At 37.3% G+C, this 20,444-nt stretch overlaps 2 protein-coding genes across 2 annotated transcripts; one reads left to right on the top strand and one right to left on the bottom strand.

Moving 5' to 3' along the window:
• Positions 1–295: 295 nt before the first annotated feature.
• LOC134881770 (matrilin-3-like) lies at positions 296–12,078 on the bottom strand. The gene is made up of 8 exons (XM_063909311.1): positions 11,675–12,078; positions 9,971–10,669; positions 8,291–8,410; positions 4,102–4,221; positions 3,739–3,858; positions 3,294–3,419; positions 1,485–1,586; positions 296–1,252 (listed from the first exon to the last, which is right to left on the bottom strand). The coding sequence occupies exons 1-8, from the start codon at positions 12,006–12,008 to the stop codon at positions 1,200–1,202; spliced, it is 1,674 nt and encodes a 557-aa protein (XP_063765381.1). The 5' UTR covers positions 12,009–12,078; the 3' UTR covers positions 296–1,199.
• Positions 12,079–13,481: 1,403 nt separating this feature from the next.
• LOC134881298 (G-protein coupled receptor family C group 6 member A-like) lies at positions 13,482–20,346 on the top strand. The gene is made up of 6 exons (XM_063908524.1): positions 13,482–13,688; positions 14,592–14,868; positions 14,959–15,702; positions 17,091–17,300; positions 17,377–17,494; positions 18,190–20,346. The coding sequence occupies exons 1-6, from the start codon at positions 13,501–13,503 to the stop codon at positions 19,113–19,115; spliced, it is 2,463 nt and encodes an 820-aa protein (XP_063764594.1). The 5' UTR covers positions 13,482–13,500; the 3' UTR covers positions 19,116–20,346.
• The last annotated feature ends 98 nt before the right edge of the window (positions 20,347–20,444 follow it).

Genomic DNA, 20,444 nt, shown 5'->3' on the forward strand with positions numbered 1-20,444 from the left:
TGTATTATAATTGCCTTTAAATACTGATGTCGGCTAAAATTATAGGCCTAGTAGGTCTTATTGACTTGACCACTGTGACATAACTTAAATAAACTAGCAAATGCAAACGTTAAAATGATTTTTTCCTACCATGCTGCATTTTATTATATTCACCAATGGTTTTTTAATTTAAGTAAATAATTCACTGTGACTCCCCATAAAAGCTTAATCTAACATTCTAAACTCCTTCTATGGTTTTATTAGTTTTACAATGGGCTTGGTATATAGAGGTAAAAACACAAAGAGATTTATGGGATCCATTCTTTCACAATATTTAATTTCCATGTGCAGGTTAACACCCAATTTAAAATATACAGACATGTTGTCACAAAAACACCATAGGTATACACCTATTTGTCAATTTACAAAGTGCTCTGCTACATAAATAATCTTTTCAACTTTTTCACATGTTTTTATGATGAAGAAATTGAGCAGTGAAGTACTCTTTTAGTTGGATGTGAAATGGAGCTTGACTTAAATCTCCAGGATAGCTCACTGCCAACAGTTTAAGCGTGCAAAGTTTTGAAGCAGCCAGATAACCCTTGAACTCCATGAACAGTTTTCCATCTCCCATTAAACATTTAATCCTGTCAGTTACAAACAAAACACTTACAACCAATTAACATCGCAAAATGTAATTGTAGCAACATTTCAGGTTTCAAGAAAAGTGCCATGAACCAATTGGATAAGGATTTATTCTTTGCATAATAATGCTGCAATCAGACGGATAACAACAATGCACTTGTTGTATCAGAGTTTAGTTGTTGAGTTAATATTATGGTTTGTTCTACCAAGAAATGTTCTCGGATCCGTTGATCACACCAAACACTCCAACAAAAAGTGACCATCCTACCATTCATTATGAAAGGAAACTTTCAACTATAGCTTCCTTAAATATCTTTGTTTAAGTCTCAACTCATTGGCTTACACTGCAATGAGGAATTGTACTTTTCTTAAAAATATACAGGGATATTCAAACATTGACACCAGTTATAACATATTTTACAGAAGTAAAACCAAACAGTATTGTGAATGCAAAATAAATGTTAATAATATAAAGCATTTAAAGACCTTTTTTAAAGGTTACAGATGATTTTCTGCAGGTTAAAAATAGTTGGATACATTGCTTTTCTTGAACATGTCTATATATACTGCTGTCCTCAATACTGCTGCTCGCCCTCAATCAGGCTCACTTTGTCTGAAAGTTCATCAAGTGGACACGCTGTCAAGGAAATATAATTGAAAAGTGTACTTCAAATCTTTACTATGCAGCTTAAACTTTAGATTCAAATAGAATGTATACTCATTAAAAGTAATAATAGGACAAAACGACTGTAGCAGCCAGCATCCCAAGCTAACATTTCAAGAGGCAGAAAGCGTTTTATTTCCATAATATTCACAATTTTAAAAATAGATTCTTCCAAGCCTTTCATGCAAAAGGATATGTTTTCTGCTCAGCTCCTGAATGGTGGACTGCACTTTTTTCTGGAACAAAATCTGAGCTTCACACATGCAGGCATCTTGAGTTATCTCACCTCTCATTTCCTCTGAAAGCATGAGAAAACAATATGGAGAAGGTCAAAGCATGTGAGTAGTGACTGACAATGTTCAGTGTAGATACTCCAGATATCTACAATGACAAGGTTTTTACTTTTGTGATTATGCTTTTGTGAGTGAGATTATCTAAAAAAATCTATTCAATCTAGATAATCACAAACTGGGAGTGCTCAATTACTGAGGTCAGGATTGCATAGGGTGAAAGAGGAAACATGTTAATAATCATTTAAAGTATATACTCACACATATAAGACATAATCAATAAAAAAGATCAAATCAAAACAGACAATATGCAAATCAGGTACAACCAAATTTTCAGTCTCTCATTCCTTAAATCAGGAGCACAGCACACTTATGTCTTATAAACTGTGTTGTTAATGACTGGATCAGTAGAAGTAGTGCTTATCGTTGGACAGTGGCTTTAGTTGCAGTCAACTGCAGACGTCTCCACAGCTAAAGAATGTAAAAAAGACAGACACAACATGTATAAAACTATTTAAACCCAAGTTCATGCAATATAATAAAACATCTAAAGCCCCCTATTAGTGCTATAGGCTTGACTAATTTTCTAGCTGCAGCTGTGCACTGAATTGTACATTTGGTAAGAGCTTGTAAAGGACTATACTGTCTGCATTCACCTTTGTTGACAGGTTTAGAGACTTATGGCCGCACAAGCTAAATCCTTCACGTAAACATGGATGCAAAAATGCTACACCTCCCCAAAATGTGATGTAACCACACCTCAGGGTGTTGGTTGTACAACTTTGAGAAATCTCTACTTGGGCTGCTTCCTCCTGTAATTTCTCTGACCAGGTCTGGTTATTATTGGTAGATGTTTTTCAAGTGTAGACAACATGGAATAAGTTGAAAAATGTCTGTGTTCACAGACCAGCGTCCACAAAAGGGTAATTCAATTTCAGTAGTACCCTATGGGAAAATAGTCAAGCCTATAAACCCTTTAAGAGGGCAAAGTCTGGGTGAAATATGACATACTATAAAATAAAATCATTTTGGGAAGGATTGCAATTGAAAAAACACATTACTTTAACCTTAGCCTCTCACTTTAAATTGTCTTGCAAAGTTTAGGGTGGATCTTGTCAAGTCAAGCACGTGGTCCAAAATTGTCTATTATACAGTGTAAAGCCTCTTTGAGTTTTTATAGGGAAACAGTATTCAAGGAGCCTGTGGCAAGCTGTTGACACTGAAGACTCTTGTGTAAGTATTCCAAACCTTATGGCATATTGGTGCCATTGCGGTAAATTTGTCTCAGTCAGGCCAATATCAACACTAGTTGTACAAGACAGCTGACAAGGCAATAGACAGGAGGTTGAAAAATGATTGCGGGTATAAACCAACTCTTGAATGGTTTAAATACCCAGACAGCATTATGTATGTTGAACAGTGAATCAAGGTTCTTACGTGAGCATGTTTTCTGGTCAGAATTTAATATGTATCCCACTTCACACTTGCAGTTGTAAGAGGAACCATTGTTGATGCAAATCTGCTGGCAGTCATGTCCCTGACCACATGCATCGGAACCTGGAAAGAGACATTCCTACGTCTAATTGAATTGATCTGAGTAATTCTAGGCAGTTCATGGTGTCGGTGCCAAAACAATCTTTAGAGGTATTATGGAATAATGTCAATCATCTTGAGGTATTGCACCAATGTTTAGGGAAAATTAAAACATTTCTTACGTGAGCATGTTTTCTGGTCCATGTTTAAGATGTAACCAACCCAACACTTGCAGATGTAAGAGTTCCCATTTTTGGCACAAATCTGCTGGCAATTGTGTCCCTGGGGACATGCATCTGAAGATGAACCTGAAAAGAGAAGCGCACACCTCAGCAACATGGTTTGGTAACACATTTGGTCACAGTTCCCTTAAAAAGAAATTGATGCCTCAGCCATGTGACCAATAAATTACAACATTCCCTGTCCCTATATCTCAGGATTGTAAAAGCTAACCTTAAAAATACAAAGAAATAGTCACAAGAATTGAAAACTGGAACACCAGCTCTTACTCTCCAGTTGGTGCTCTGATAAACCTTATTTTGAAGCTCCAAGGCGTTGGTTGGAATATTTAAGATGCTGGACCACACCACCGACAAATATGCATATTGAAAGAAATCAGGTGCTTACGTGAGCATGTTTTCTGGTCTGCGTTCAATACATAATCCACATGACATTTGCAGATATACGAGTCATCATTGTTGACACAAATCTGTTGGCAATCATGTCCCTGGGAACATGCATCTGATCCTGAAAAGAAACACTTCCACATCTTACTAAGCTCAACATTAGTCACCAAGCTCTTGACTTGAGAATTCCATGACTGGGCAGAGTTTGGTCCAACTGAGCTAACTGCCCTTTTAGCACCAAAACTTACAAGAGATGATTGGAAATGTGTCTGACCATGTACAAAGTAGAAAATAACATTCTAGGGAAATCTAAAACACTGTGGCAATGAAACGTACAATCTTTTAGAAAGGTCCGGGTTCTTACGTGAGCATGTTTTCTGGTCTGCGTTCAACATATGTCCCATTCGACACTTGCAGACAAACGAGTCATCAGTGCTGACACAAATATGTTGGCAGTCATGTCCCTGGGCACATGTATCTGAACCTAAAAAGAAACACTTACACATCTAATGGACTCAATTTACATTAATCAAGGAGCCATTAGAAAGCGATATCATCTAGGATTGGAGAGAAAAATAATCTCTCAAACAGTCCATCATCTCTTAAAACGTATTTCCAGGTTTCTTACGTGAGCATGTTTTCTTGTCTGGATTCAAGATATATCCCACCGGACACTTGCAGATATATGACTTATCACTGTTTTCACATAAGTGCTGGCAATCATGACCATTAGCACATGGATCAGAACCTGAAAAGAGACATATCGCATCCACATATGGTATGACAGCTCAGATTATCGAAGGGCTTCAACAGTTGACCATTTATGTCTAAAGATGGTTTCAATTGATGATCTCCCTAAACCTGATCTGTGCTTCCTTAGCTGTTGCTGCTAAAAGCCAATATCCCAAATGACTAAAATACTGTATGTACTCAGAAGAACTGACAAGAAGGGAACATGACACATTGTACCAAAGCATGCGCTTAAAATTCTAACCCTAACCCTTACCCTAACTCTTTCATTGGTTAGTAATGGTGGTTGTTACTGGCAAACACCATTAGCATACTACATTGTAATCCTCTAGATAATGGTTTCTGCTGTATATAGTCATGTAGCTAAATAATAGATGTTGAGGGGGAAATTAAAACACAGCACCACAACATGCACTTAAGGTTAATTTCAAATTCTTACGTGAACATGTTTTCTGGTCTTCATTTAAAACATATCCATCATGACATGTGCAATGATGAGAATCACCATTTTTGACACAAATATGTTGGCAGTCATGTCCCTGGGCACATGTATTTGAACCTGAAAAAAAAACCAGCCAACAAACATAGCTATAGTAGTCTAACAATGCTGTGGAGATTAAGATGAATCGACAGGTGTTTCTATAGACTTTTTTTCCTGAATTAATCTATTGTCTATTGTCTTTATAAAGATTTACATTTATGCAATGTGTAATCCAAAATGACTGAATGAAGTCATACGTATCTTAACGTCCTCTTTCTACATGAGCATATTTACTAGTATCCAAGTCAAGTCATGTCAAAGACAGTTCAAAATGAAGGTTCAAGTTCTTACGTGAGCAGGTTTTCTGATCTGCGTTCAACACATATCCCTCATGACACATGCAATAGTAAGAATCGCCATTTTTCAAACAAATATGTTGGCAGTCATGTCCCTGGGCACATGTATTTGAACCTGAAAAAAAAAACAGCCAACAAACATAGCTAAAGAAGTCTAACAATGTCTGCTGTGGAGATTAAGATGAATCAACAGGTGTTTCTATAGACTTTTTTCCTGAATTAATCTGTCTATATAAAGATTTACATTTATGCAATGTGTAATCCAAAATGACTGAATGAAGTCATACGTATCTTAATGTCCTCTTTCTACATGAGCATATTTACTAGTATGCAAGTCAAGTCATGTCAAAGACAGTTCAAAATGAAGGTTCAAGTTCTTACGTGAGCAGGTTTTCTGATCTGCGTTCAACACATATCCCTCATGACACATGCAATAGTAAGAATCGCCATTTTTCAAACAAATATGTTGGCAGTCATGTCCCTGGGCACATGCATCAGAACCTGAAAAGAGACACCTACACAGCTAACATCCACAGCAACCTTCCTTGGTCAAGTTTACAATTGGTCAAAATGTAAAACAGATATCTATAGAGTCCATGGCCAAATTATCTATGCCTGTTTTGCAGTCAATCTAAAGCATATACAATAATAACCAAAAGGTTGTAGTTTACCACAGACAGAGACATGCATATCAAGGAAAAAAATCACAAGTTCTTACGTGAGCATGTTTTCTGGTCTCCATTCAACACATATCCCGCTTGACATTTGCAGATGTACGATGAATCATTGCTAATGCAAATATGCTGGCAGTCATTTCCTTGGGTACAAGTATCTAAACCTGAAAAGAGACACTCACACTTGTAACTGACTTAATGGAATTCTAGCCAAGTAGAAGCACTTCTTGCCGGCCATGGGCCTTTTAAAGTGGCACCAACTGACTTACAGTTTAGGATGCATTAGTTCCGGTCTACCAACTTCCTGCTCATTCTAAATGTATCACAACTTTACTTTCTAGTCATTTGAAACAATCTTCAATATCTCATGTACATTTGTCTACAGTAGAGTGCTTCTACATTAAGTTTCTGTCCAAATCAAACTTGTAGAGACACACCAAATCTTAAAACATGTTTCACCTATATCGAGGTAGATCCAAGACACTGCCCCCTGACATGTGATAAAATGAAATGGTAATATTGAGGTTCTTACGTGAGCATGTTTTTTGGTCTGCATTCAACAAATACCCCTCACGACATGTGCAAAGATATGAATCACCATTTGTCACACAAGTATGCTGGCAGTCGTGTCCCTGGTCACATGTATCGAAACCTGGGAAAAGAAACTTCCGGAGCTAACGGTTATGCTATCAAGAAAAGAAAGCATAGAAACACAATACAATGGTCTTGCCAAATGCTTTGACCCTTTGTCTGCCTTAAACCAATTATTAACTACTTAAGTAGATTCATACAAATATCCCAGTACTCTACTAAGTGCACTAAGACATATCATAACGTCCAGGTTCTTACGTGTGCATGTTTTTTGGTCTGCATTTAACTCGTATCCCACTTGACATTTGCAGATGTACGATTCATCATTGTTTTCACAAATGTGCTGGCAATCATGTCCATTGGCACATGGCTCAGAGCCTGAAACGAGACATGTCCACATGACTTTCATAACTGGATAAACATGACATTAGTCCAGGAAAGCCAGTACTGTTGGTACCTCAATGGGTTCTTCTACTCTGTGGTTACACGCGCCACTCCTTTTCCTACATTAATCAGTCTCCCAAGTGTCTTAGGTATTCAGGCAGCTCTCAACAACTGAATGTGAAAATGCTAAGCACAAATTGTGATATTAATCACAAGATTGTCTGTACAAATTACCTCAACAACCTTAGTAAATGCAATGAAAAAAAAGGCATGCATAACTAATCTCAAAAGGCATTTACCAACCATTTCATGCTTACAAATGTTGATGTGATATTCCAAATCAACTAAAAACTGCTTACGTGAACATGTTTTCTGGTCTGCATTCAAAACATATCCCATTTCACATTTGCAGATGTACGACTCATCAGTGCTGATGCAAATTTGTTCGCAGTCATGTCTTTGGGAACATGAATCCTAATCTGAAAAGAAAAACTACCACGTCTGCCATGAAACCCTTATTTAGGAAACCTATTGTAGAGCCATTGCTTTCATCATTATAATTGTTACAGTCTACACAAAGTAAAGTTTGTCCTTTTAGTCAAGCTATGTGGTTCCGACTGTACCATATGCCTCACTTCCCCAAGACAGTTGCAAAGGTAAGAAAGATCATTGCTGCAGTCATGTCCTTGGGCACACGTATCTTAACCTGAAAAGAAACTATTCCAAATCTAAAAAACTGATTCTTGCTACATATGCTACCGAGTCAGTTCGATTTCAAACATGTCTCTTTCCCCTTTAATTTGTCTATCTATTTTTTTTTTTTATATCCTCCATTAGATCCTAAAGTCTTGAATGTTCACCCTTAATGTCAGAAAGAGCTGGTGGCTGTGGAATGGAAGCTGAATTGTCAACTTTCCAGCCTTGAGGTTTATACAACTGCATACGGCTTATTTTGATTCTTTTTGGCTCTAAAGTGCATACCTTGGCAGCAAGCCTAATTCCAGGTTTAAAACACCTAAAGTTGGGGGAGCTAACCTACTAAACTGTGATATTCAGTCACTCTGACTGGGAAGTGAAGAGGATCTACTTGTCGTTATTAACTTTTAATACATGTACCTCTATTCCAAAATTACAAACTTCTGTAGTGTAATCAATCCAAAAGGAGCTGCAAATAAATTATAAAATTGGAATTCTAAGGTTCTGTGAAATGTCAGCATTTTAACATTTTCAGTTTTAAATAAAGCAAAAACACAACGACATTTTATCACAGTGAGACATTGGACATAAAATCATTAAAACAGAGATAAAGATTCTTACGTGCGCATGTTTTCTTGTCCGGGTTCAAGATGTAGCCCTCGCGACACATGCAGTTGTACGAGTTGCCATTGTTGACACACAGGTGCTGGCAGTTGTGTCCCTGAGCACATGCATCCAAACCTAAAAAAAAAACACTCAAATGTCTGATTGGCTTATGCCTAGTGAAATAATTTTGCTTTATATTACTGTCAGTAATTTGTTAGTATGTATTAATAATGCTTTTTTTTAATCTACATAGCCACATGCAGATTAGCTTGCTTGATTTCTGTACTCTGAAAAACGAGTATATTACATTCATTTAGTTGTTGTAAAATCCTGTTATTTGTGATGGAAGGAAGAGACAATGTCATTTTTCACTTCCAAATGTTATACTGGTTTTACACTTTTAGACCACTGACCGCCTTTATCTGCATGCTTTCAGACCATGCAAACATAAAAATCTATCTAATCTAACATGTTGTTATCATTGCATGTCTTTGGTAGAGGTGTAACTGTTGTTGGTACACAGAAGTTGGTCACTGTGAAACACATAGGTTGGCTGAACTTACTCCACAGGTTAAGGGAGAAGTTTGCATGCATAGCAGAGGTAACCTTAGCCGGTGTTACCTTGCTAGTTTGGGTGGTACCCAAAGTTGAACCGATAAATAAAAGGCAACATTTTTTAATTAGTTGTGGACAGTATCTGAAAAGTACTGAGCTGTTCATTCACAATATGTTTTGTGTTATCTGGAAATATGTTTTTATATCCCCTGGTGACAACAGCTGTAGCGACTTTATAGGCAGGCAGTGGGTTGAGCTGCTGTTATTGAAGCGGCTGTAAATATTGCAAAGCTAAAGCTAATGTTTCGACTGTTTCTATGGCTAGCTTAGTTTCTCAGTTGTTTGTGCTGAGAGACAAAGTCTAGAGTAGACTGGATGGTTGTTTTACACAACTAATTAACTAACAATCAATTAACAGACGGACTTAAATTAGAAGAACAGTGTGACTTTTTTCCCCAAAAAACTTTGCCTAGTCAAAAAACGAGTCACTCAATGTTTATGCTAAGCTAAGTTAACCTGCCACTGTATCATGTTGAACAGTTACATTTATCACTGAGTAATTTCTTAAAATCTTAAAGTGTCTGTTCAAATACATTCAAAGTCAAATTTAGCGCAAGCTGACTTAGTTACTGCCTCGCAGGATGTGGCCGTAAATGGTCCGTTACATTTAGTAAAAGCCCTAATTGTGGACCTGTGGTAGCTTAGCATGCCGTCAGGTCACAACGCAGAGCACATGGCTTAAGGCACAAGATGCAGTGCAAAGAGCAGCTGTGCTCCATGTGAAGTATAGGCAGCATCATATCAGGTTCAACCATTTTAAAAATGTTCATGGTTGTAGAATTGTCTCTGAATTAGCCGATCAACCAGTGCTCAGAGATGTGTCTTCTTCTTTAAGTCAGTTAGTACATGACTAATAGGACACGTTAAAAGTTGCCTGCATTAACTACACTTATTATCAACATTTGTTAGTTAACAACTTTTTGTTGTAAACCAGAACACAACACAACCGGTGGAAAATCCCTGGTTACTGCCCTTGTTTGTAAGACTAAAGAAGAAGACCAGTGACTTTAGAAAGGAGATTCCCTCTATGGTGCTGCCCATATAATCACAGATGAAATTTAAAGGACGGATCTGACATACCCTTGTTTCCTTTATCGTCATTTGCATTATTTTTTCCTTTACCGTCTTTTCTGCCACCTAGTCCATAATCATCAATTAGGTCATCTAATGGAATATCCGCACTTCCATCATCATCATCCTTACCACACAAGGTTTCCCTAAATTTGAAAGTGAGTTTCTCAATGACACCATAGGTCTCCACGTAGAAGACATGGTCATCATGTGGCTGGCTAGCCATGAGGCGCAGGGACATCATATCGGCTCTGTCTACTCCCACTGCATAGATCTCAATCCCAGACGCCCGAGCTGCCGCTGATATTTCCTCCACCTTATCCTGGGGCCTCCCATCTGTAACAATAATGGCTACTTTGGCGATGTTTGAGGAGCCAGCTCGGGCCCCTGCTTCCGCAGTGAAAGCTTTCTCCATGGCAGTCTTGATTGCCAATCCTGTCATGGTGCCTGAAGCAAGAGGCTCGACTTGTGCCAGTGCCTGCTTCATGGCTGGCTTCAAAAAGTATGTCTTCAGGAGAAACTCGATCTTCACCGTGCTGGCATAATTGACAAGGCCGACTCGTGTGGCATCTGAGCCGATCTCCAAGCTCTCCACCATGTCTTGCAGGAACTCCTTGGCCTTTTCAAATTCTGCAGGCCGTACACTGCGGGAGCTGTCTATGATGAAGACCAGGTCTATAGGACGATTTTTGCAGTTGGATCTTGTTGCTGCAAAAACAAAGAAAACAAATGCTTTAAATAGGGCAAAGCATGTATTTTTCAGCATACGTGCATTTAAAATACAACGCCTGAATGGAAAACTTATTTTCCATGGACAATATAACGTAAGCCACCAAGGCTTACATTTTAGCAAGGTGGCAAAAAGGTAGCGTAATGCAGAAAATGCACGGACATTATGTTAGATGAAAAATATGAGGTTGTTGATAAAACATACCAACACAAATGATGAAGAAAAAAACATACAATTCAAATTACAATTAATATATTATGTTCCAAAAACTGAACTTGAGGACACACCACAAAACTCTTGGATTCTGATCTTTCAGAAAATGTCTATTTACCAACTCAAAACCTCATTTGAAGGCAGCGTACAAGAGATAAAAGCATTTGAATGCTACAATTTAAGGAAATCAGAGAAAAATACTAGAATATCTTAACAATTTGAAATACTGTCTTCCTGAATATTCCATCAAAAATATAGTGCTAACTGATACTCACTCAAGTGCTTAAAGTAGACTCAGCAAAGTGAGATATAAATGATGACCTGAGAAGGCACGATGAGGGATTTTGCATTAAAGCATCTGATGTCGCTATTGATCTTAATTCATTTGTGAATTAAAATAGAATGATTTATTGTTAGTACAACCTTTAAGCATAAATGAAAAAATATAATTGCTCCATAGGAAAAGGGATTGTAATGCATTTTCTATTATTTTATTCCTATGGAAAAGCAACTTGGTAAATCAAAGATTACATGTCCTTCAAGCTTACAGACTTATACAAATTCACTATTAATAAGTCCATACTGTAATTTTAAATGCAAAATAATATGAATATACTATTAATAGCTCGTATTGACAGTTTGTTTTAAAGGTTTCACACCAAATTTGAACACATTTGTCAAAAACATGACCAATGCATGGTTAGCAAATGTGAGGGTATAGCACGCATGCACAGCAGGATAAAAAAATAACATCTATAGAACCAGCCCACCTCCATTGTCAGCTCCCTGTCTCTCCTGCAGATAGTTGTTGGCCCCTGCCCGGGCCCCCTGCTGCTGCTGGGAGCCTCGTGCTGAATGAGCACCCGGCTGCTGGACCTCTTGGAAACTTTCAGTGGTCGGATCTTCTTCCAATATTGGTTCAATAGATTTAATCTCTCCAAAGCGCTGGTGGACTCTTGGAGAGACTTGTGAGGATACTCTTGGGATGGAAGGACTTATTGAGTGGATCTGCCGGCTGCGTGACCCAAACTGTGTGGAAGTTCCCAGAGTTCCAGGCACCAGGAGGCAAATGAAACAAAGCAGTCTCCAGGTTAATGAGGTCATGTTGCCTGCACACAGTTGTGTTCCCTCCGCCTCTGGTCTGGATCTGGATTTATACAGTCTAAGTTCTGGATCTATATATGTAAAGTCTAAGATCTGGATGCACCTCTGTCTACTTCCACAGCTGACTGCAGTCTATTTATATGATGCTGTACACACTGCCCACAAGGCGTGGGGAATAGGAGGCATTTGGGGGAAGTGAAGGAAAAGGGAGGTCTCAGAGCAGCAGCAGCAACTTCTACTGACATTTTATAATAACCATAAACAAATTAATTACATATATTACAATATTGACAGTACAAGAACAGGCACATGTCAAAATAACTATATGTTTTTTATTATAAGCCAATACATAAATTAAATAAATAAATCTGTTTTTCAGCTGCATTTAAGTTGTTCACATAAATAGTATAGTATAAAGAGGTTAGCGGGTTAGACCTTGAGCTTCTAGTAATAATAGTTTGTACTACTACTTGCGTTAAATATTATAGCATGCATGAGTATTTTGCTAACTTTAAATATATTGGTAATTCTATAACTGGCTGTAATTATTTTTCTTTAGAAGATATTAATGTTGCATACATTGAGTGTCTTTCAGAGGTTAAACAGATGGTAAAGCATTCCAAACATACAGTATGTTGCCTCATAGTTGTTGTAAGTGTTGCAATTGTGACCTCTGCTGACATAATTGATCTGCCTCTTATGTATGAAACAAAACATGGTATTATTATTATTGCTGTTATAAGTTTTTCGTTAACAAGAAGCTTGGAATTTTATTATCGACCTGTGACACAGCAGAGATGACATTTCCAGGACTGTTAGGACAATAATAAACTGTTTATGTGGACCTGAATACATAGAATAGAATAGAATAGAATTACTTTATTGATCCAAATTTGGGAAATTGTTATGTTGCAGTAGCATAAAAACAAGACAATATAGTTACAATACAAAAAACATTTTAAAAAAATACATTTTTGACAAAAAATGTACAGAAAATATGAACAAAACAAAATACAAAATGTAAAAAAACAAAAAAAAAACAATACTATATTAAATCAAAAGTATTTATATAAAGTATTATCTCCATATAACTCTTGCAGTGGGACCTGAACACATACCATAGAACTATAAAGACACACTTTTATTTTTTTCTAGGGCAGCTGATACTCAGAAAGCATAATCAACATGTGGCATGTGGCCCTCTCTTGGACTCTTTTGCAAACTGCACCACAGTTTGGGTTGCTGAGCTAAAGAAAAGAGCCATTCCAATATTCAAAGAACAGTCAAATACAGAACCTGTTTCACCTCGGGGAAAACCAACTTGTTGTTGTTGTTGTTGTGCCAACGTTTTTCCAATGAATCATTTTGCATTAAGTTGCATATTCCATCTAACAATGCAAATGATCCATACTGATGTCCTACAAGTCTCTGTTACATTACATCTGTGGTCCAGAAACCATTAAATGATCCAGAGAGAGGAACAGATACTGTCATGCGTTTAAGCTTGACAATGTTTTTATTAAGGTTAATTATGAGTTTTGTCATTGTCTTACTCCCTTGTTCAGGAGTACATAGTGTTCTACATGCATACTCTCCTGGGGATATAATCATCGGAGGACTTTTCCCTATTCATTCAAAAACCAATAGAAGCACAGAGCCAGGACCACTGTGTTGTGATCAGTAAGTATGCTCTTATTGAAATTAGTCCACTTACATCTGTGATTCCCAAAGTAACTAGGGACATTAACTCAAGTACTGTACTAAAGTACAATTTTGAGGTACCATTTCCTAGTTCGTTATACTTCTACACCACTACAATTCAGAGGTGAATATGGTACTTTTCACTTTATTTTAATATAATCAATGATATTTTGTCATGTAAAATCATAGGTTAAGATAAAACTTGATAATGACATCGATAGCTTTCTGAAATGAACAAGCTATCCAGGAGTATAGAGTATGCAATAAATTAAAATAAGCTCCTGTTTTACCAACTGTAATTCAATAATATAATGTATGTTATTTGGGAAATGGGCAGCTGTAGATTGAAAAAGATTTGAAAAAGATGAAATGTCAATTTCATAAGAAATTATACATCTATATTGAGTCAGTCGAACACAAAGTGTTGCAATTAACCCTAACCTTAACAACCAGAGAAGTGTGCTTCAAATAATAAATGTACAGTTAACAATAGTAAGTAGATGTATAGTTTGCTCATTTTAAGGTAGCTGGTATGGATAAATGGTTAAAATATTAAAAATGTCTAGCTTCTTTCACTAGCAGTTCAAATACTTACTTGACCAAACTAATCCAAACACTGCCACTTGAATTGTATGAACAGTTGTGCCACATTTCTTTTAAATCCTATGGGGAAAAAATTGTGAAGTGTGTTGGAGTAAAACTGGTTAGTTATATCCAGTTATTGATACATCCAAACGGACACATTAGTATCCTGATAGGTGGTCTTGATGATGGGGTTCTTCTGTCGGGGTATGTCTGAAAAAAGTGGGGCATTCATTTACATGACTATATAATAAATTAACGATTTCGGAAATACTTTTTGTCGTCTGTCAATTGTTGCAGCTATGAAATCCGAGGGTTTCTTCACACACAAGTGATGATATACGCCATCAGAGAAATAAACCAGCGCAAGTCAAGGCCTCTACACAACTACACCATAGGATATGACATCTATGATACTTGTGCGGATGTGAGCTTTGCCATCAGAGCAACGCACAAGTTGCTGAAGAATCACAGCTGTTTGCTACCTGAACCCACAACCAAGGCAGTGATAGGAGAATCATCTTCTGAAGTATCAATAGCTGTTGCACGTGTTCTTGCTCTGTCATCAGTTGCTCAGGTTTGTCTTTGCTGTCCTTTCTTACTTTTTCAAGATTACTGATGAGTAATGCAATACAATTTCAACCAGTTTTATTCCTGTTTGTCACAGATTAGCTACTCTGCCTCAAGCGAGCTTCTCAGCAGGAAGTTGAAGTTCCCCACTTTTCTGCGAACAATACCTAGTGATAAACATCAGACAATGGCCATTGTTAAGCTGGTGGAGAAGTGCAATTGCAAAACAGTGGGTATTGTGGGAAGTGATGATGAGTATGGAAAGTATGGTAGTGATACCCTCAAGGATATGTTCAATGAAATGAAGGATATCTGCATTGAATTCAGTGAAATCCTGCCTGGCGACTTTTCCCAGAAAGATTCAAGTGCCAATAAGATCCTAGATGAGCTGGTGGGCAAAATCAACAATTCCACAGCTGAGGTCATCATCTTGTTCACCAAGGAATCCAACGTTTATACCATCTTTCAGGCCGCTATTAAACATTCTCTCAACAGAGTCTGGATTGCCTCTGATGCATGGTCCACCTCTGGAAACCTCTCTCCACTGTCAGGCATTGAGAAGGCTGGGAAGGTTTTTGGATTCATCTCGGAAAGGAATGAGGTTCCTGGTTTTGAAGACTATGTCAATTCGGCAATGCTCAAAGAGACCACCAACGACATCCTCGAGAATTTCAGGACACTTTATCCAAATTGTGAACCAATCAATTTGGCCAATATGATTGACCAGGATGCCTCCTACAATATTTATTTAGCTGTTGAAGTCATTGTTGAGGGTCTAAGGCACCTGCTGAAGTGTGACAACCACCAGTGTGAAAGAAGCCCTAACTTTACAGCCTTGGAGGTACAGTAGAGTTATCTTGCTTATATATTTTTGCATTGTAAATGTTTGTCCATACAACCTTTTTTTAAAGCTGATTTCTTGACGATATTAATGAGAAGATTGAAACCAATCTGTTAGTTTTTAATATATGAGATTACAGCCAAGTGCTGCTGCTTAGCTTAGCCTAGCATAAAGACTGGGAACACAAGGAAAAAGCGAACTCTAAAACAAGATCATTCAAATAGCTCCAGTTTACTTATTTACAGGTTATATCACCTTTGTTTAATCTATACATACATTTCCTATGCTAACTTAATAGACTGCTTGCTGGTGGTACCCTTATGGAGTTGGGCATCATTTTGTAAACCAACACTAAAGATAGCACTGCATTGGTTCCTTTACTAAAAGCTGATGAAACTCTGGATCAAACTTGAGTTTATGACTAGCGCCAGAGTGTGAGCCGATAGGCCAAAAACTAACAATATGATTGAATGGATTTAACGTCACCACCACTGAGTTGTTAAGTTTCCCTGTGTTTGCCGTGATTTTCTCAACAATGTTTGTAATGTCAATTAGCCACTTTATTCAACACTAGTGAAAGTTTCAAAACGTACAAGAAAAATCTTAAGTGATATATTCTATGCCACGGAACAAACTGTAAAATCCTTTAAGGCTGTGTTAACAAAAGACCTCATTTTAGGAATTTAACCAAAACTCAATTGAGAAAACCCTTCAGGGACCAAGTAGTGCAGAAAACTACTTTCAGAGATTTAGGATATATTCCCATCCATCCATCCATCCTTCCATCCTTCCATCCATCATCCATCCATCCATCCATCCATCCATCCATCCATCCATCCATCCATCCATCCATCCATCCATCCATCCATCCATCCATCCATCCATCCATCCATCCATCCATCCATCCATCCATCCATCCATCCATCCATCCATCCATCCATCCATCCATCATCCATCCATCCATCCATCCATCCATCCATCCATCCATCCATCCATCCATCCATCCATCCATCCATCCATCCATCCATCCATCCATCCATCCATCCATCCATCCATCCATCCATCCATCCAGCCATCCATCCATCCATCCATCCATCCATCCATCCATCCATCCATCCATCCATCTTCTCTCGCTTATCCGTCCCTCAACACTATAGTTACTGGAGCATAAAGCTTGATATTAAACCCCTCATCTAAAACTCTGTTAAAAAATAATAAGTGATTTCCTAAAAGTGTCCAATTATTAATTGAAACAAAACCAAATGTTATTATTTTGTTCTGATGGTCTGAAATATTTCTTTTTTTATTATGTGTAGTCATACAGGAAATAACAAACTTGTGTATTTCATGTTACATCAATGTAGCTCTGTTTGTGTTTATCTCTACAGCTTCTTTTGGAAATCAAGAAAGTAAACTTCACTGTGAATAACACGCATATTTACTTTGACTCTAATGGAGACCCCTTAATAGGATATGACATTCTATATTGGAACATGACTGAACCCAATCAGAGCTGCATACAAAAAATTGGAGAATACGAGCCAAATGAAAAAATCATAGTCCTACATGATGGTTATGAACATTTGTTTGATTTGACGGTAAGGACAAAATTATTATACCAATTTTTCCCAAAATTGGTCATCATTTTGCACTAATTGTGTTTTTCATTTAAAGGCTTACAATTGCTGTAAAACGTGTGAACCAGGGCATGAGTTGAAAAAGCAGAACAAATGGAAAGTGTGCTGCAATGATTGTGTTAAATGTGCAAAAGGAGAGTATTCTGCTGGAAATGGTAAGTGTTTCTTCTTTTATGAAATAACCCTAACCTCAAATGATCAAATGTCTATCTGCTAAGGGGACCCTATTTATGGATACACAACTGAGTATATCCTTGTATTTCCAGAAACAATTCTGTCTATTATTTGTCTTTCTTTTATTTGCTGTGTTGTATCCTGCTCTGCATGTGTTGGTGGTTCTCCGCGTCAAATGTGTCTGCAGAATTCTGCAGGTTTTGTAAGATGTTTGTCCCAGCGCTTAAAGCAAACTAAATGGATCCTACTACTTTTAATAATTTTTAATAGGATACAAATATTTTCTATTTTATAATAGAAAGAAAGCTGAATTAATACATTCTGCAACATTCTCAAAATGTTTAAAACTAAAAACTCCCCAATGTAATCTCTTATAAGAGGAACAGTGTATCAAATGATATTATGTTAATGTTTAGTTTTTTGCCAAATGTCTAAATACAGTTTTGCAAGAATTTGCATGATTTTGCAAATATTCCAAACTTTTCTGTCACACTGTTGCACGGTAAAGGGATGCAGATGCTGGGGTTTGCCATTTATTCATTTATGTAAAGCAAAAAATTGTATTTTCAAGAACCTCTCACATAACCGTTTTCATTGGATTGTTTTCATCATAATGATATTTTTCTTTCCTCATGCAATTACATTTGCATTTCCTTTTTTTTTTAACCTTCTTTAGGCACGGAGTGTAAACGCTGCAACGAAAGACAATATTCATCTGAAAACAGGGATATGTGTGTGAAGAAAGACAATGATACACTAAAGTGGTCACACCCTTTCATTATCGTTTTGACTGTATTGCAAGTCTTTGGTATAATTGTCACCATTGGCTTTGCTGTTGTGTTTACAATCTATCGGAGAACTCCCATTGTGAAGGCAGTTGGAGGTTACATGAGTTTAGTGGAGCTTTTTTCCTTGCTGTTCTGTTTCTGCGTTTCATTAAGCTTTGCGGGAAATCCAAGTAAGACTTCCTGCAAGTTAGGAATGCCTCTCTTCGGCATTGCTTCCTCCCTCTGCATCTCCTGTATCCTGGCAAACCTGCTCCAGATCTTAGTGGGCTTTAACTTTGACCTGAAGAAGGGTTCCTGGATAAAGAATCTCAATCAGCCGCTGGGTGTTGTGACAATCGTCTCTGGGTTCCAGGTCATCCAGTGTGTATTATGGATGACCTATTATGCCCCACATCCTGTAGAAATCATATTAGACAAAACCGTCTTCACTTATTGTCACAGCGGCTCCTATATATTCTTCTATACCATGTTAGGATACAATGCTTTCTTGACATTCATTTGTTTCCTGTTAGCTTTGCAAGGTAAACGGTTGCCAGATCTGTATAAACATTTGAGCTTAATCACCATCAGTATGCTGCTTTTTTTAATGGTTTGGATTTTCTTCATCCCCATTCATGTCAATTTGATCGGGAAGTACACACAAGCCATTCAAAGCATAGCCATTCAGATTTCTTGCTACGGCATCCTCTTCTGTCACTTGGCCCCAAAGTGTTACATTATGTTGTTCAGGAAAGAAATTAATAATGAGAAGGCAATTACTGAGTACATCAGGAAGCATTACGAGCAGAGCAACATGCCTGTGGTGACCTCATGATCGTACATCCATACATTCTTTGGTTCACAGGAATACAGCTTCCTGTGGTCAGATCATAGCATCACACGGCTGCCTAACATATAAAACATGTTTCTATTAAATAAATAATGTTTGCATTGCTTCTTACATTTTCGTTTTATAAACCGTCTTCAAACACTGCCATACCATGTTCCCTTTAGTGTTCTACTCCCTGTCTGTCTTTTTCTGCTGCTCCCTTTTAGTGCTAACTTCCTGTTTGTCTGTCTTCTTCTGCTGTTCCCTTGGTGTTTACTTTCTGGCAATTTTCTTCTGTTGTTCCCTTGAGTCCTTACTTCCTGCTTGTTTTCTTCTGTTGATACCCCAGTGTTTACTTGGTCTTTCTTTTTCTGCTGTTTCCTTTGGTGTTTAATTCCTGTCTGTCTTCTTTTGCTCTTCTCTCTTTATCATCTAACCTCTTTCCTTCTCCTGTATTCTTGTTTGGTTTTTGTTATTTTCACTTGGGACGCTTTTGGAATCATGAATTTAAAGTTGTATGCTTCCCTCAGAATAGAAAAAAATATTATTAAATAAATATTCAATGGAGTTTTCTGATGACGCAAACTGACAGAGGCTTTTTTTTAAAACCAGATTTCTATATGCAGATATATATGACTGCATATGGTCCCTTGATCAGATTTTCCTTAGCAACGTTGTGCTGTCCCTAGCAGTGGTCTGCTTTCCCTAAAAGCGGTCTGCTATAGAGAAATATCAGACGTGCTAACAGCGTGTAAACTACTGCAGGCAAGACATTTACCTATACACAGAGCAACAGCTTTTTCCCCCTTTGCAATCTATGTTATAACTCAATCTTAACGGCTGGCAGGATCACTTTTGTATGTGTTCATTTAGTAAAATACTCATTTCATATATTTTTGGTTAGTAAGTTATGTCACATTTCTGGAATGTTTTTCACCTGGCTACTTTATTAATATTTACATTGATGAACATTTTGTTTCGAGCGCATGAAGACATTAATACTGACTGTAAGAAAAATGTAATGTTTTAATCACCCTAGTTAAACTTTTTTCCACAATTGTTTTGAATTAATATTTTGTTTTAGTTACCTAACATGTACTTTATTTAAATGTAATTAAATGTTTTGTGTAAACTACCTTTTTGTTCACATTATTTTGAGTGGTGAACATGAGAGATAGCAATGTTTCGTCATGAAGGGCTGTATACTGTGAATAAATGAACTTATTTCGGAACAAAGTGACAATTTCGTAGCGTGAAAATGTGTCAATGGAATGTTCACTGCACAGAATGGTTCAGCACCAACATGGAAGACAAACATAAAGATTTAAGCACCGA

Source organism: Eleginops maclovinus, chromosome 19 (assembly GCF_036324505.1).
Source record: "Eleginops maclovinus isolate JMC-PN-2008 ecotype Puerto Natales chromosome 19, JC_Emac_rtc_rv5, whole genome shotgun sequence".
NCBI lineage: Eukaryota > Metazoa > Chordata > Actinopteri > Perciformes > Eleginopidae > Eleginops > Eleginops maclovinus.